This window comes from Melopsittacus undulatus, chromosome 8 (assembly GCF_012275295.1).
Source record: "Melopsittacus undulatus isolate bMelUnd1 chromosome 8, bMelUnd1.mat.Z, whole genome shotgun sequence".
In the NCBI taxonomy this organism is placed as follows: Eukaryota; Metazoa; Chordata; class Aves; order Psittaciformes; family Psittaculidae; genus Melopsittacus; species Melopsittacus undulatus.
Window position 1 is genome coordinate 40,957,004 of NC_047534.1, and position 18,087 is coordinate 40,975,090.

General features: G+C 44.0%; 1 protein-coding gene across 2 annotated transcripts in view; it reads left to right on the plus strand.

Annotated features, from left to right (window-relative positions):
* Positions 1–18,087, plus strand: part of WIPF1 (WAS/WASL interacting protein family member 1) — a 55,641-nt gene that overhangs the window by 24,070 nt on the left and 13,484 nt on the right. For both annotated transcript variants that reach the window (XM_034065426.1, XM_034065425.1), the window contains exons 3-4: positions 15,303–15,391; positions 16,070–16,199. In XM_034065426.1, coding sequence (XP_033921317.1) covers positions 15,341–15,391; positions 16,070–16,199 — 181 coding nt within the window. In that variant the 5' untranslated portion in view covers positions 15,303–15,340. The remainder of the gene's footprint in view (positions 1–15,302; positions 15,392–16,069; positions 16,200–18,087) is intronic.

Sequence of the window (18,087 nt, forward strand, 5' to 3'; positions counted from 1 at the left end):
TGTATTTGGAATACCAGCAAGAGCTAAGCTAGGTCTGCCGCCTGGCATGGAGCCAATAACCTCTAAAACCAGCTGCTCTCTGGGCTCCCAATGAGCTCCTGTCTCAGAGCTTCCAGCTAACACAAAGGTGTGATGCAGACTTCCAAAACCCTGCAGGAAGCAGGAGCCACTGCTGGTCCCATAGCAGCTGGCTGGGGTACCTTGTCTCCCATTGAGCAATGGTTGCACATCCCAACTAGTTTAGACAAGATGTGGATCTGTCTCTCTTAGCGTAATCACCTGCCTGACACATCTGCTCAGGTCTGACCTATGCAGTCAGCTAGATATGACTTTGTGATGTCCTTACAGTCCCCTGGGCCCACTGGTAAGCCTGTACTCTCCAGGGCAGGCAGCCACATGGCACACTTGGCTACGCTCTGCTGCATGGAAGCACTTTGTTGTTGAAGATTGTGGAAAAGGGTTGGAGATATGAATACCTGAAATAAAATGCAGATGGCTGAATTGCATCTCTTGGTTTTAACTAACAATGACTTGGGTGAATGATCTCTCTTAATGTGTGTGGACTTGACCACATCCACAAGTAACAAGCACAAGTTGGGGTGCTGTATGTTTCCTCGAGGTCCAGCCCAGGTTGCTGCAGAAGGCAATACAGCTGCACAATTTCCCTTCTGAGGACAACAATGCAGGACATTGCCCCTCTTTGCCTAGAGCAAGTTCTACTAGTTCTTGTGCTAGGCCACTGAAGACTTTGCCCTGCCTATTTTTTTGGCAGAATCCATTAATAATAATTCTTTCCAGCTTCCCTTCTTCACTCGCTAGCTAAGTACTTGCCATGTGCAGCTGTAAAAGTTGTTTCCAAAGAGAAATAAATTGGAGCAAAGACTTCTGTAATCGGAGATGCAGAGGAGAGCAGAAGGGCGTTTTCACTTTGTTGACCTGGGTTGCTTTTATTTGATTTGTGCCATGCTTTAAACTAGTCCCCTTTATAAGAATTTGAGCCCGCTTCTTTGTCCACATCTGTGGCACCTGTGTCCTCCCAGTCTTACGTCTAGTGGTACCAACTTGCCCTGTGTCCCTCCTGGGACCAGGGGATGATCAAGGCAGTCAGGAGTCAGAGTGCCCTGTGCTGGTTCAGCAGCACCATGTCAGTACACTAGTGAAGCTATGAAAACATAAGACATCAGTTTATCAAAACCCTTTTGTTATTATTATTATTCCCTCAAAGAGATCAAAGGTGAATTTGGCACAAAATTTAAATTTCAAAAATTAAAAATTCTAAAATTAGCTTTAAAAGAAGTTTAAAATATCCAAAGCACGCATAGGCTTTGCTGAAACTTGTGCTTCTAAGAACAAAGCTGTTTGTGTTGTTGGGGTTTTTAAATTTGTGGTTAAGACAGAAATCTCTTCATGTCTCAGGCTCGGACAGGACATAAAATCATTTTCCCACTTCTCTCTAATTTTTCCCCCAAAGCCATTTATTAAATCTTGTAGTAAACCAACATACACAAATTTTAGCATACAGGCAGAACAGGGAATCTAAATTCCTAGAATGAGTTAGTCTTTCATGTAACATGAACCACAGACTGATGCAAACCAGAACTTGTACATCTATTAGACAACTGCCAAAACAAGTACAGAAGCATATTTCATAAATGAAATCTTCAGAAGCTAACTTTATTTCTAGGGGCTTTCAACTGAGCAATTAAAACCTTAGATTAGGTATGGACAGCTTAATTGTGTACCCTTTCTGTAGGTGTTTTAACTGGCATCATCTGTTGCAGACATGTACTGTGTACTCAGACGAATATGTGCAAATTTCATAGTCCCAGTATCAATGGTGAGTCTTCAGCTAAAGTGCTGGGGTAAAATCTAAACCTTCTCTTGCAGTGTTATCTCACCTATGATATCTGTAAATATGTGTAATATCATAAATATCTGTGTTTCCTAAATAGCAAGTCCTGCTGCAAATGTAGATGAAACTGCAAGATTTATGTAAAAATGGCTTTATAAAGCTATTTCAACTTGAATTTCTGTTGTAGTTCTACTCTTGTAAATGAAAATGTAATTGCAGTTAGTCAACACTCTGATCTCTGCTTGGCTTATGATGGTATGAATATGAAGAATGTCAGTATCGCCTGGATTTTACTCTTTGCATTTTGGCAGCTTATTTATGAAATAATTGAAACATCTCTTAGCTGTACCTTTTTTTTTCCAATTAACCTCTGACATTTTTTCTTGCCAAAAGGCAGCATTGGAAATACTTAACAGAAAAATTTATCCTTGTATTACTCAGGATGTTTTCCAGATCGGACCAAATGGAAATTGTTGGTGATAGGAACAGTGCATGAGCAGTGCGGGTGACTTGCACACATGCAAACTCAGATGCTGAAAGCTAAGGTCTCTCCTGTTAACACATGGAGGGGTATTCAGTGCACTGTGAGTTAGATTTTTACAGCTTCACAAAGAGCTAAACTAAATCCAGACACAGGAGGCAGAATTTCAGGTTGGACCTTCTGCTGTTTCAGCTGTGAATGGGAGTCTGAACAAGCAGCCACAAGGGCATCAGGCTTATTGCCTGATGATGACTCTAGCACCAGTCCACTAGTTCCACGTCTCTCACAGGGTTTCAATTCAGGAGAACAATCTGGAGCTCATGTCCAGGCTGGCCAAAGAGTGAAGGTATGTCCAAGCACCCTCCTTCCTTTGCTTCTCCATCCATCCCTCTGGTTGGCTTGGAGGTGACCTTCTGCATGGTGGTCACCAAACCACTAATTTGCTCTGGACTGCTCTTCCCAAGAAGCAGGGCTAGAGCAGGAGATCTTCTGCAAGGTTTCTTTACGTGTTTCCTCTAGGTAGCAGTTCATTTCATCCAGTAACTGGTCTTGGGGGCAGTGAAGTGTTGGTCAGCTCTGAATAAAGCGTGTGATAGATTTGGTGGTTCAGTATCACAAGAGGAAGAGACAGTTCTTAATCTTCCCTGCTGCTAGTCTGCTTTAGCCCCACAGTTGCAGCTGGTAGCCCTCATCATTTATCACAAAGATTCACATTAGTACTTTTGGACTATATCTTCCTCTGGTAGAAAACTTCCTAGTTCTGCAGTGAAACTACAGAACTTCCTTTAGAAATTCAACTTCTAAAATTAAGCTTTTCTTGCTGTAGTAATAAAAGCAGTGGAACAACACAGTTAATATTGGTATGTTTTAAAATCTAGGATTTTTAAAATAGAGAAAATTATGGTCTGATTTGTTGGGTTTCATATATAATACAAAGAACCAAACAATATGGAGATAATGGCAACCTTCAATCTACTTAATGGTTACCTGGTCTGTTAGTTTTGCACAAGCTCTCTAAAGACAGGTTTTGTCTTGTTGGACAATTTTTAATAGCAGTAATGTATTGCTGCTTCTGTCTATTTCTCCAAAGCAAGCTGCAGGAGAAGGTTCTTGCTGCATTCCAACCAAGCAAATATTCTGGTAGTACAGAAACATAACGGTTTGGGCTTGTTTTGGTATGGATTAGAACAAGATATCATTTGCCAGTACTGCCAAGATATTAGGTGATTGCGTAAATTCACATGTGAAATAATGTGTTTTCAGTAGCACTGTTGCTTTTCTTTGTTGCTTTTAAGTGGATTCATTTCAAACCAAAATGTGTATGGTAGGATATTTTAAGATGAAAATTAATCTCTTATCCTTAAGTCACCTTTGGCTTATTTGGTTTTTGGGTTTTTTTATTGCTTTGGACACAGTTTCTAAAGTTTTGTAGACCCTTTGGAAAAGATGATCACCTTTTGGCCACAGTATCTGAGTAGTTTGGGGTGAGTTAAAGTTGGCTCCAACATGAAGAAGAGGCGATTGAAGTCTGGAGTTTGGGGAAGGAAGGGGTTTCTTGCTGAAGCAGACCCTCTGTTTTTCTCAGATTACTTTTTGCCTCCACTTTTTCCTCCCCTTTATTATTTCCATCCTGATTTTCAAATCTCTTCCACAGATTTGTTTTTACATTGCCGAGAACCTTTAAAAATAATTACTGAAACCATAGCAGCCCATCTGAAAGCTTTCTGAGACGCAGTACGAACTACACAGCAGGCCAAACCTCAGAGGGCAGAGGCCCTCTTCCAAGCAAGAACGGATGCTGCAAGTTGCTTTGATTGCTTGTGCAGTTGTCATCCATCTCCCTGGATGTGCAGATACCCAGTGTACGTTGCCCAGCTTCTTGTACGTCAGGGTTTTGCGGCTTTGAAAGTGATACTAATTTTTAATTACCGCAAGGCAGATACTACATAAATTTGTGTAAGAGAGGTTCATTTTGTAGCTATTCTCAGAGGAGGATCTATGATAAAATACCAGTTATAATAAATACTGAAAACTCCTATATATGCAAAGTAATGGTATATTTTGTGTGTATTCATTTATAACTCAGTAAGCTGAAAATTTTCCATTGCTTTATTTGCAAACTTGCATTAATTCCTCTGGGAGTGTGAAGTATGAAAAAGTACTTGTTTTGTAACAGCCCAGCAGAGTTACAAAAAACTTTCCATAGTTACACTACTGAAATAAGCATTTAAATGACAGACGAAATGGTATTTTATATCTTTTTGTATCAAAGGTCAGAGAAGGTTTGCGAACACAGGGGATGCAAGTCATATGAAAAATGAGTCCTCATTTAGTATCTAGTCAGCTTGTAAGGTCTGATGTGAGTTTCTGTTCAGTTTGTTGTCTATGAGCAGGGCACAGAAGGAAAGTTATGGGAAGTTTTTCAGTAGGTCGTGGTCTTTAGAGACAGATGACAGTATATCTTGCTGGTTGCTCTCTCCCAGTTCATGAAGCAAGATGCCAGCAGTGCTGAACACTCTCTGCAGACTGTGGCAGTGGTCCTTGCTCCATCAGCCATCCGTATCCAAAAGATGCTGTTGTGGGAGCCAGCACCAGTCTTGATGGCTGACTGTGACACCCCTCAAATTCATTACTTATGTATAAATATGATTCAGTGCATTGCATATGATCTGGTTTAATGACTAACCCAGAGCTACAAATCCCTGCACAGCAGAGAATGTCAAGGGACTTTGTGAGATGCACTCTTCTTAATCTCTGTCTGATCATCCCAAACAACTGAAACATTTTCAGCAAAGTCATAAGATACAGTGGGTCTCATCCAGCCCTCTCTGCAAACTGGCCTGAGCCTTTCCATGAAAGCTAATGAGTATAAAACAGACTCTCCATCTCCACCCACTTTAGTGGAGGTTTGAAGTCTCGGCACTTTGTAGCCTCAGATCATCCAAAATTAACTTTTGGAATGGAAAATAAGATTTATTTTTCTTCTTTTTAATTAAAATCTCTACCAGACCTGGTTGCCTGTTTCTTACAAAACTGATTTATGTGGCTTGCTGTGCTGAACTGAGGCTTTTATTGACAGTAACCTGGCTCTGAGGTGGTATTCTGAGCTGTCTTTGGCCAAGAAGGCTGCCTTACATTAGGCAGAACTGGGGCTGGGTTTTGTTTTGTTTTTCCCACACTCCAGGCAGATCAGTCTTTGATTGCTCCTCTAATGATATGTATTTGAGTCACTCTCTAATTTATGTCGACACCTGGGCTGTAAAAACTCTAATGCACTCTTGCTTGTGTAGCTGCTTTGCCTCCTGACTGCCCAGGCCACTTAACTTTCTGTTTGGGCTTTTGATGTGAAATCTGAACTAATCTCTGTGTGCTGTAGTTTTTCAACATTCTTATAGGAATATTGCAATATTTACAAGAGAGGTGATTGGGAAATGGTGCTTTAAATTCACTCCACATGTCTGGCCATTTACATACCTCAGATTTCCCCTCTAGAGGTAGTCACTATTTTAATATTATTTTATAGATGCTGGCTTTAGTAGAGCGGTCACAATTTACAGCAGGTTTAGTAAGACTTGGTTGATTATGATGAAGAAAACTCTTTGTGTTAAAAAAGCCTATCTGAATGCTGAAATCAATTGAATTCTAAACCTACACCTACTGAGAAGTAAATCCTCTGACAGTGTGTGAGATCCTTGATCCTTTTCTGTAGGCCTTCATTGTAGTGATATGCTTTTGACTGCAGCTTTTTATTGTCCTGTTGGTCAGAAGTGAAAAATAAGTGGTGTTGCACAGGTGACAGTGTTATTAATCTAGTGCCTGGGCATGGAGAGGATGCAGTGTGGGGTGTCCCAGAGCTCCCATGATGTAACCTGTGGCTCTAAACAGGCTCTTTGCATCCCAGCCTCCGAATTTGCAGAGAAGCCCCTCTCCTTATAGCCACTGCAGTGAATGGGGCCCATGGCACACAAGTGGGCAGCCACGGTCAGCAGAAGCCCACCAGCAAAATCCCAGGGTTCACTCATCAAATTTGGTTCCTATGACTTTGTTCCTCACTGGCTGAAAGTTGCAACAGCTCAAAACAAACCCCATGCAGACTAATTTCTGATACTTCTTGGCCTGTTATGCCATAAAATAGTGGAGGGAAGGGGGAAAAAGTCCTCTAGACTTCTGTCAGTTTGATTCAAATGGCAGAATGGCTTTTGCGTACATAAACAATCACTTCTGTGACATCCTGGAAAAAAAAAGAAATATGAAGCAGTAAGTGGAAAGGCAAAATGCAGGGACAATAATGTGAACAAAAGTTATTTCCTATGGTAATAAACTGGGGACTCCAAGGGCCAGCTCCTGCCTTTCCACCTCCTGGTCACCAGCTGTGGGGAGCATCCCTTCCTGCCCTGCCTCTGTGGGCTGCCTGCCACCATCAGGCCACAAATGACCCTGTCCAGTCAGAGAGCTGAGCGGTACTGTGATGTGAGGATAAGCAGGTGGGAAAAGTCCTGCTCTTCAGAATTTATTCCAACCTAATGCAATACTTTCTGTTCTGATTTAGGACTGAATAAGCTGGAGGCAATACTCGGAAATCTTTAATTTCTGAACCAGGTTGTTGGCCCTACCAACAGCTCCTATAGCTTAAGACAGCTCAAGTTTTGGAGAGAAAGCTGTGCAGTGAAGTGCGTGGTGCTGAGCTGCCACATGACACTGAGTGATCACCCCTGCAAGTAATGAGACACTGGAAAAAGCAGCGCATTGGAGAGGAACTCGGGCTGTGTATTAGGAACAGAATTTTGTTAACATAAAGGAATAAGGCAAGGGAATAAGATGTAGAGAGATATCGGGTCCTTGTTGCCCAGAATATGTTGTCCCTCAGCCTCCCCAGAGGATCGTAACAAGGGTCCCTTTCTTTAGGGCTGCATGCTGAGGTTGTCTCCAGGCTGGGTGAATCCCTTGTTGGCTGTGTCAGGCAGCATGCCTAGGATAACACTTTCTTGTGTAGTCGGGTTGACTAAAGGCTGCCTTGGATGGTAGGTGATTGTATATTGCAGGCAGCTGTGCTATGGACAGCTGAAGAGCTGAGGCACAAACAGCTTGGTCCTTAACCATCACTCCTGCCTAGGAGAGAGGGTGCAGCTGTTTGCTGCAGGCTTTTCTTTGTGGAGGGCCTGGGGAAGGGCTTTTCATCCTTGGCAGGGAGGCAAGAGTGGGGAGGGAGCCATAGGGGGTTGTAATGTCCCAGGTTGTGTCCTCCTGTCCTGAGGACTGGGACACAGCCCAGCAACTGTAGATTTCTCTGCTGTGTTTGGCCGCAGCCTCCTGCTGAGGAATGACACACACATGCCTGTTTTAAAGCACTGCAGAGACTCCCTCTGTGGTGCCCAGTGCAGGGGCTTTGCTCCAGATGTTGTTTGCAGGGCTGAGGTCCTGCTCCCCAGGGCAGGGTTGCTGTGGCAGGGGACGTGAGACATCTCTCAGGGCCTAAGCAGACAGGAGTATTCCTGTACATCCTCTGAAAACACTGGGTGAAAGAAGTTACAGGAACATGGATTAGATGGAAGCAATTTCTGTTTTCGGTGAGTCGGAGATGCTGTCTGCTGTAGTGTATTTGCTCTTACATTATCAGCTCAAGTCAACATCCAGACACTTAAACTGACTAAAAGCTTTGCTGCTTCTTCCAAATAGTGACTACATTGGTGACTCGGGGCAGTCTTTCTAAGCCAGCTATTGCCTGTGATCCTCTGCATATCTTGCAAAATATGTCACTGAAAATAAAAAAAAATATTTTAAAATACTTGGATTAAAGCAACATTCTGACACCATAGCAGCCTATTTCTCAGCTGCAATTTTCCATGGATGCAGCACTGCTGGATTTTCACCATGTAACTCCTGGTTGCCTTTGACAGATGAGGTTTGCTGGATGCAACTTGCTGTGGACCATGAGTGCATCTGGGTGTTAGGGCACTTGGTGCCCTGTAGTTGTGTGCTGGCTCAGTAGTCTGATAGTTGTTCTCTTGTCACCAACACCCACAGTAACCTGCTTTGTTACTGTTTTCCTGTGATGCTAAGAAGTAGATCAAGAGTGTTTAGGGGGGGGTTAGGCTCTGGGACATTGCCCAGTGTGAGCTGTAGCCAGTGCTGCCTACAGGGTCACTGCATTTTGGGTGCTTGGGGGTGAGGGGCATGAACATGAGGGGTGGAGAAAGATGGAGATGCCATATGGTTGTGTCATGGTTTAAGCCCAGCAGGGCACAGATGTGTGGGATAATATGCAGAGAGACAGAAAAGCACCTCATGGCCCATGGTAGGGGGGTTGGAACCAGATGATCTTAAGGTCCTTTCCAACCCTAACTATTCTGTGGTTCTATTTCTTTTCTTCTAACTAGTCTTGTACTTTGTTTGCTGTTATGGTTATTTATCTTACTGCTCCTTACTAGCCCCACAGCACCTGCACCTTTCACATAGCTCAGTTAAGCTGCAGTAAAAGATGAAAAGGTACAGAACTCTGTAATTTATTGAAAAGGGTACATGTAAAACAAAACAAGTGCATCATCTCTCTCCAGCCTAAGTAGGGCTGAAAAACTGCTCACTATGATACTGCCTTGACATGTGTTTCTAACCCAAAACTGCCCCGTGCACTCCTGCCAGAGACCTCCAGGCTCTTGCTTTTGCCTTCGCTCCTGTTTGGCCCCTGACTGCAGCAGGACAGTGTTGCATCCCCCAAGCCAGTCACTGTCACTTAGGTAAAGATGCAGCTCCCCGTGGCAGACCTTCCTGTTCTTGCCAGCTCCTCAGGTTGGGCAAAGTCCTGGACTGGTGCCACACAGAGCTCATCTGCATTATGCATGTGCCCATGAATGAAGCCTATCGTCCATCACTTTTCGAAGGGCTGTTTCTGGAAAGAGAAAGGATGCCCTGACTCAGGGGTCAGGGCAAAAGCTCTCCAGCATTGCTGGTGCCAGCCATTCTCTGTGCCCTGGCATTTTGTGTAGGGGGTGGCATTTTTCAGCCTGGGTGGGAAGTCATACTCAGCCACTCATTTCAGGTACTTGGAAATGTGGAAAGTCCCAAATGAAGTTGGCTTCCTCTCTCTGGCAGTGGCAGCTCCCCAAAACTTCCCTGGGTCTCATGCATCTGAAGTAACTTCTCTTGGTCTCTCTTTTGGCTGTCCAGCTCTCTGCAATTGGTTTTAAGGGTGAAACATTACTACCTCCTTCTGCTACCACAGCTTCCTTCAGACAGGATAGGACAAGTTGCATTCTCACACCCTTTTAATGCCCTTTCTCAGGCCACAGTGTCTTGCTGTCCCTGCACCAGGAGTGTTGTTTCAGCCAAAAACCATCCTTAAAAGACCAGGCAATGATGTTAAAAGACCTGAAAATACTGAGAGCAATGCTTGGTGTCACTTTCTTCCTCCGGAGATCCTAAGCTTCAAAAAGTTTACCCCAATTAGGAGGAGGAAAATTCAGGCTCTCTTGCTGAATATAGATAGTGCTGTTTTACAGCAGCCTTCCTGTGCCTCAGTTAAAACTTTTATCAGGTTACTTTAGTGCATGTCAAGCTATTCACTCTTAAGTATTCTTTATTCACCCTGTAGGAGAATCCTCTTCAGTATATTCAGGGATTTACTGGCATGGTGCTGCATGGGAGGAATGTCTTCAGCATCTTCTGGAGCTCTCATTCCCCCTTTCCACACTCCCTCACCAACTCTCTTGATGCAGACAGCACCTCTGGATGCAGTGGTCGAACACAGGACATGTAGACTTACTAATGGCTTGGGTCCACCATGGAGAGTGGAAGCAGGGGGACCTGAACAAGTTTCATGACATCATGGAACCATTTTTTTATCAACTGGTTTAATAGCTCTGTAGTCTGTTAAAAAACAGCTCACGAAAAACTACTGTGGTCTGTATGAAAGTGATTTTAAAGTATTTTCCACCTCCTCTGTACTGTGTTTGCAGTCAGTTGTCCTTACGGAAGCACTTGGGGACCTGGCCCAATGTCTCAACTTCAGATTTTTGGAAGTTTTACCTTCTTTCCATAATAGGGAGTAAGGCATTTTGGAAGGGCTAGATCAGTCCTGCTTCGGAAGTTAGGCCCTTTTCCATAGACAGCCAATCAGCATTTTAATTGGCAACCTCAGGGTTTCCCCCCTTAAGTTCTATCAGTTCTATTTTATTTCTCTAACTGTTTGTTCCTTCCTCTTTTGGTTTTTTTTTTTCTGCTTGGAAATTAATCATGCAGGAAATGATTAACCACAGAGAGCTGTCTGCTTGCCTCTGACTCAATATGTTGAAGAGAGGGCACCTCAAAGCAGCCCAAAATGGTTGACTAGATGCAAACAGTGTACTTGCAGTCCAGTTGTTTGCAATGTCTGCACCATGTTAAATGTCACATTTCCTTTTAGCATTTGTGATGCTCCTGAAATTATTTCTGAACTACCAAAGTAAATCTGAAATATCGAAGATTTGTGTTTCACTGAGTTCAGTTTAATGCCACTTTTGCCTGTTGCTCTTCAGGGATTACTCTGTGGAGCAAGGCGCTCTTTGCAGAATGCTTTCCTCTGTTTTGCTTTTAAATTTAAATTATTTTTTATCATGGTGTTGCATATTGTAATATTTTAATACTGCTTCTGTTAGTAGCTTGCAAAAAGCAGGTCTTCCTTATGCAGCTCTGGTGATATGGTTTACCTGGGGGTAGGTGGGCAGCTCTGCGGCATCTCCTTTGCCAGCGGCTGGGGTGGCTTTTGGAAACCCAGCAGGTGCTGGCTGTGTGCACGCCCCTCTCGATGAGGTTGCCCATGGCCTGCAGGGAGGCTGCCCTGGCATCGGGCGAGTGTGAGGGCTGCGGTGGGATGCCTGCTGCTGGCGATGTCAGCGCCCGTCGGGGCTGGACCCCCAGAGAACACAGCGGTGAGCACGGCGCCTGCCTCGCAGCGGGAGCGCAGCTGCCGCCCTGCTGCCAGCTGTGGAAGTCCTCTCCTGCTGACAGTACCGACCTTTGTGCTTGCGGCTCAGGGCCGGCGCTGCGGTGTATGTGTGCGGATTAGTTACCGTAATCCTTTCTGCTGCACCACCGGTGCTCGTCTCGATATAACGTTTCCACATAGATTCCTAAAAGCTGTGATAATTTACTGCCTAGAAAATATGCAAGAACTTAGAAACCCAAATGTCCTGGGTTTCAAAGGACTGATATGACCCTTCAGCCCTACTCTTGGAATTGGCTCCTTTTCAACACCCTGCAGCACTGAGTGTCATAAACTGCTTGGTTGTTAAGAAATCTGGTAGGTAAAATATTACCGAGTGGATCAGTTACTGTTTCAAGCACTTAATAGTGTCAGCTGTTAGAAAATTAACATAATGTCCACTTCTTAAACCCAGCTCTTTCCCACTGACCAGGAGCAAATAATGAGTCTATTGATGATGTGTAGGACAGTAACCAAAGCTTTCCTCTAATTGTAAAGTTACACTTAACATCTTAGGACATCTTTATGCGCCGTGCAAAACAGCTATCCTGAGAATTAACGATGAACAGAGCAGCTGCAGAACTAAGTTCACTGTTGTGCTGACTCAGCTGCTTTGCTTCTGCAGCCTGAGAGGTGGTGCTCATCCCCGGGTCAGCCTCAGCACCGCATTGTGCTGTGTGGGCAAGCCCCCCCTCACTGCATCTCTTCAGTATGTGATTATTCTTCCTACAGGCTTAGAGTGATCAAATATAAAATCCAGAGTGACACTTTTTGCTTACAAAAAGCCAGATAAAGCAATAGACTGTACAAAATCTAGCAGCCAAACAGCAAGGGTGAATTAGAGCTTCAGAGGTGCTGTTTCTTGCTGAAGAGTTTCATCTGGAGTTTCTGAAATTCCTTCTCAGCAGCACGAGTGGAGTCACGAGAGTGATGAAAGTAAGCAGTGTCGGAACTTGTTTTAAGCTAAAATTTAACAAACTTGAGTATTTTACTGGCTCCGTAAAATGTACTTTTGTGTGTGGGCACACAGGTTTGAGTCATGCCATATGATCTCTTTTCTGATGGCTCCTGAAGAAACTGTGGGCTCTAGAACATCATGAATAAACAACTCTGTGGGACGCTTGCACCGAACTTCAAACCATTCCTGCCTGAGTATGGCCTATTACAGAAGCTTGTCCCATGCTTCCAGAATGTCATTTTCCAGACCCTGCTGCTAACTGCTCTAGGTGCTGTAGGGTTTGTTCAGCAGTAGCTTAATGATATACTCACTAGTGGGTAGCTGTGTCCTCTCCTGTCCTGTTGAGAAAGCCCTTCAGTACCAGAAGAGGTACTAGCTAGTGTGGAATTGGTGACTACAGGTACATCAGAGGATATCATCCCACTGTAAGATGGCACAGAGAAAGAGGGGCACTCAGTGCCTTTCTTCGCCTTACCTTCTTGTGATTAATGTGTGCAGAGAGGGATTTGGAGAGGCTGGATGTGTCTGCGAGTAGTGTCTTCCCTTTAGAGAACTCAGGCTTTGAGTGTTACCTTGCTTCTCCTCTGTCCCTGCCAATTCCTTAAGAAACTGATCTAAAACAACCCAGTTAAAAGGGCAAAGAAAAGTAGAACAGGACAGCACAAGCATGCAGAAAGCAATCACTTAACTGACAGAGAGGTAGACAAGTTATGGCATTTGCACAAACACAGGCTCCCTTGCTGCAGTCAGTTCTGAGCTGCCTTAAGGAATTTACAAGCCTGATATCAAACCAAACTTTATTCTGCCTACGCCAGAGACTTTCCTGTGTCAGAGTGCCAAGGAGACTCGCAGCACATTATCCTGACTTGTTTGGCCTCTTCTCCCAAAGCAGTGCAGAGAGGAGAATTTCTCTTCTCTTTTTAATCAGTTGAAGGAGTTAAAACCCTGATGAAATAGCCTAATGGCACAGTTACACTAAAGACAACTGCAGCTGTGAAAAGGCTGTGTTAAGAAACAGGATGGTTGTGGTCTGCTGTAAGAAATAATTTTCCTGTTGACTGTTTTTTTAAACAGGAAGCTGCAGAACAAAGCAGCATTAGTCTTGGTGCTTTTAATAGGATTCAGATTGCAAATATTGTGTTTAGAATAAGCAGATCGGTAAAGGGATAGGGCTTTGTGCAGAGTTTTAGGCGACAGCCTACAGCTAGCAATGTGGAAGACGGGAATATAACTGAATTCAAGCAGCTGCTCTGAATGTGAAGCTGGTGCTTCCCTGGAGATGCACAGCAACGCACCAAAGGACTGATGAGAGCACACCAGTCCGTTTGCAGGGCTTTGCAAGCGCATGTGTTTGCACCGTGCTGCGTAGGCTTGGCTTCACAGTTTCCTCTCTGTCAGTCAGTCTGTCTGTCCGGCTGCCAGCTTCCCTTCTGCTCTGCTCGCCCTTTCACAGTCACTGGAAAGAGAGGCAGCTTCTGCAGTAAGGGAGAAGAGAATCCACAGGCACTGGAGACGGTGGTGGTGCCACTCTCCACTTTAAACTCCATGGGTTTTAATAGATAGGAAGCCAGACCTTGGGGTGATGTGTCTGGCTCCTTTCCACACGCTTTCCCCCCTAAAGATTTTTGACAAAATCCATTAAAGTCTTATTTCAGGAAAGGTTTCTTCTGAGGAAGGCAGCTCAGCAACTATTTTTTGGGGAGGAGTGGGGGTCACAGCTGTATTCTAATTCTTTCAAAGCATGAGCATCTGACAAGATAAATCTGTACTTCTAAACCTTTTTTTTTTCTCCTATTGTGCATCATCTCAGGACCATTACAGACTTTGTAGGTGGTGACTCACCCCGAACCCTCACTGCAAATGCCATTTTGTTCCATTCAGGACATTTTCCTAATGCTCATTTAAACTGTAGAGGAGACTGTACCTAACATGAAGTTGTTTTGGCAAATACTGTGCTACTACAGTTCTGCTTGGGTTTATCGAAAACAACTGAGTGACCTCAGGAAGTGAGAGCTCTGTGTTTTTGTGAATAACCACCATGGGGACCCCGGTGTCAGCCTGGGGTTGTCTTGAGAATAACCCTTATTCCTGTTCCCACTGTGTTTACCTGTCTTGTGCAACTATAATATAAATGGTGGTAAATCAGTGCTACCGAAGCTGGCTCAGGTGAATGGGCAAGAGCAAAGGACATGCTGAAATGCCATAGCACCATAAGAAAAGCCCTGGAGCATCTGATAGGCACAGTTCCAGTGAGCAGTGTGCCAAAATGCTACAAAAAGTCCTTGTGACTTGAAAAATAATTCCTCGATGTTTGTCCTTCCTTCTTTTTATTTTATCCTTTTAGTGTTATTGTTGCAATGAAAGTTCCGTATCTTTGGTGTGTCCCCCCTAGGATCGCCCTGGGTTGGAAGTTCTGCTTGGGATGAGGAAAAGTGGGAGCATTGTCTCCAGCTGGGGAGGTCAGGGAAGGCTGTTTGGCAGCCAGGCTTTTCCCTCTGCAGCAGCCTGCAGCTGAGAGGCCGGGCTGCCTGCTTTCCTTCCCTGGGGAAGTGCACACAGCATTACTGTGTGTGCTGCTCCTGAGGAGGAGGAAGGTGAGGGTGGAGCATGGAGTCTTCAGAGAAAGAAGGAAGAAAGGAAGAAGCATGAGTCTTTCCTAGAGCTGTGCTCTAGGGAACAATGTGGGGAGATCTTCCAGACATGTAAGGGCTTTAAAAGATCAGTACCTCTTTCTGAGTGTCATCTTAAAGAGATAATGTCTTCTTGATGGTATACCTATGGGATTATCCTGAAGTACTTCCACAGGAACAAGATTGTTGGGGTAAACAGAGTTCAGTTTTATTACTGTATTTTTGTGCATTGCCATAGCAATGCATGGGTTGTGTATGTGTGCAAAACTAGATGTGTATATCTCTGAGTTTGTGTGGCAGTGGGGATCGTATAGGGAGCCCCTATTTAATGATGTGCCTGCTCTCCATACAGTGAAACAGTAAGTGCTTCTTACTTAGATTTATTAATCTCTGAGCCTTGTGTGTTTCTGTGTTTTACTGTGCAGGTTTCTTAGAAAGACCAGACAGAACTCAGCCTTCCACCATGCCTGTGCCTCCCCCTCCAGCTCCCCCTCCACCCCCAACACTGGCCTTGGTAAGTTTTACAGGAGGTAAATGTACCACATACACTGTCCTCTGTTGCCTCTTGTCATATCCAATGGAATGTCCAGAGGCACTGAGGTGCGGCTGAGGGTATGCATGATATCTGGGGAAAGCTCTCCAACATTTTGTTTACGATTCATGATTGATTCTATGAAAGGGATCATCACTTCTGCTCCCTTCCAGTGCCCATATGTAAGTCACTGACCTCACTGACTCTCCATCCTTCTCTTTCTCCCATACTGGTTCTTAGCCAGCACAGCTCCCCCCAGCCTACTCAACCTCTTAGTGCTCTACCAAGCAGATTCCTGAAGAGTCCAAAGTCCACTCTCCGGAACTCCTGGGTAGTGAGTTTGCTGCACCCCCTCCTCACTGCCCTAAGGATTTCAAACTCCACCATTTCATGGTCACCGATCTTGACTTTAAAAAATGTGAATTCCCATAAGTGTTCTGTTTCTGGTGAATAGTGTTGGTTAGAATAGCACTGGTGTTTGTGGGCCTTGAGTCAGTATCAAGGCCAGCTACCTATACATCATTCACAAAGTCATATGTAGTATGCTACCCACGCCAGTGCTGTTAAAACAGAAATTGAAGTCTCAAAAACAACTGTATTTGAGCAGAACTTTTAGCTGGAAATGGAGGTATATTTTGCTTCCTCACTTTTATTTTGCAGGCAAATACTGAAAAGCCATCCCTAAGCAGGTCAGAACAAGCAGGACGAAATGCTCTATTGTCTGATATTACCAAAGGAAAGAAGCTAAAGAAGACTGTTACTAATGACAGGAGTGCTCCGATTCTAGACAGTAAGTATGATTCTGCATGTTGGAGTTTCTCTATGCACAAATGGGTCTACGTATCTGAATGCACAAAATTGTTTTATCTATCATCAGATAAACTGCCATAAGAGAAGTATAAAATGCCAGAAGTTGGCGTGCATAAATATAAACTCTGCTCATCGTAGAAGCATAGAATAGTTAGGGTTGGAAAGGACCTCAAGATCATCTAGTTCCAACCCCCCTGCCATGGGCAGGGACACCTCACTCTATACCATATCACCCAAGGCTTCATCCAAATGGACTAAGTCAGTTGAGAAATCAAATACTGCTTATGAATTGTGATTGTTAATCTGTTTGCTTACTCTCATAAAAGCAGTTCTTTTTCTTGCTTAAATCACAAAACTATGCGAACCCTACCAGGAGCTCTGCTGAGGAGCTGCAGCAGACCAGGCAGACAAAACTGCTGTCAGGACTAAGGAGAGCACAGAGAATACAATATAATTTTGTACTCTTACTTTTGCATAAACAGTATAAAAATGAAGGCACATTGGCATGACACTGATGGCTTGTTTAGGGCCCCAGCACCATTCAAAGCAAAACCAGAGCCAGGAGCCAGAGCCCCACCTGTGTGTCACTGGGCTGCACTGCCACAGTTGTGCCGCTCCTTGGGTGACTCAGGGATGCAGGGATCTTTTTGCCTGAGCCTTGTTGCTCAGCCTGCCCCGTGGTGCTGTGGCACAAGGCAACAGCTTCACTTATGGAGGGCCTGCTACGTCAGAGGAACAGCGTTTATTGCCTAGGGAGTAAAAGACGCTTCTACAGGCCGATGAGCAAATGTGATACAGCTCAGTCCAGGTCTGGCCATGCAATTAAAGGCTGAACTGTGATAGGAAGATGATGAAGAAAGCAGGAAATGCCCAAAGGAGTGTGACCAAGTAACAATAATTGAAAAACATAGGTTCAATCCTGCAGTCAGCCAGGTACTTAGTTTTTAAACATTTGATTATTATCTCTGAAAGCAAAGTACATGTTCTAGCTATTGTAATAAGCTGGAGAAAAGCATCAGGGGGATTAAAGGAGGGGTAAACAGTAAGATAAAAATTATGCAGCCTATTGTTTACATGAATTAACAAATCGTGATGAAAGACTAAACCATAGTAACAATGTTCCTCCAGAGGTTCACACCCCATGTGAGTCAGAGCTGAACTGAGCTAACAGGCTTAAGGAAAGAGAAGAAAGATGTGAAACATTCTACCATGAACACATTCTTCTTCCTTTTTTTTCTGGGTGGAATTATTAGAAATGCTCTTCATCCACATGTTTTAATTACATTAAAGTCAATGAAATTTTTACCCACCCAAAGTTGTGGAAAATGAAATGCCAGGAAATTAAGCAATTGATCCTCAGCCATGTAGCCTGTCATTTGAGAGCTGATTTCCACTGATATCCCAACCTGTGGGCCTGCTCATTTTGCAGGGGTGCTCTGAATAGGGCTCTTCCCTGCATTTGTAGCAGTAGAAATTCTTCCATTTTACATTTCTCACAGCAGAAATATTGGCTTTAGACAAAAAATGGGAGAGGAAGGGAGGGCAGATCAAGTAATTTCTGCCTATTGGAAAAATGAGTAACTAATGATTCTGTCACTGTTTTTCTGGACCTACAGTAAAGTAATCAGAAATGCCACTAGGCTTTAAGTAGGTATGTTGAAACATCAATAGTGACAGGGTTCTGCACGTTCCCAAAAGACACCTCCAAGAGGAAGAATGCTTCTATCTTCCTCCTTCCTTCCACATTTCCTGTGAGATTGCCCTGTGTCTCGGTTTGCTTATTGAGAAGTAAAAGGGAAAGAGAAGAGAGCAAAGGTATAAAGAAATGGCAAGCAGCTACAAAGACACTAACAAAGATAACTTGATAT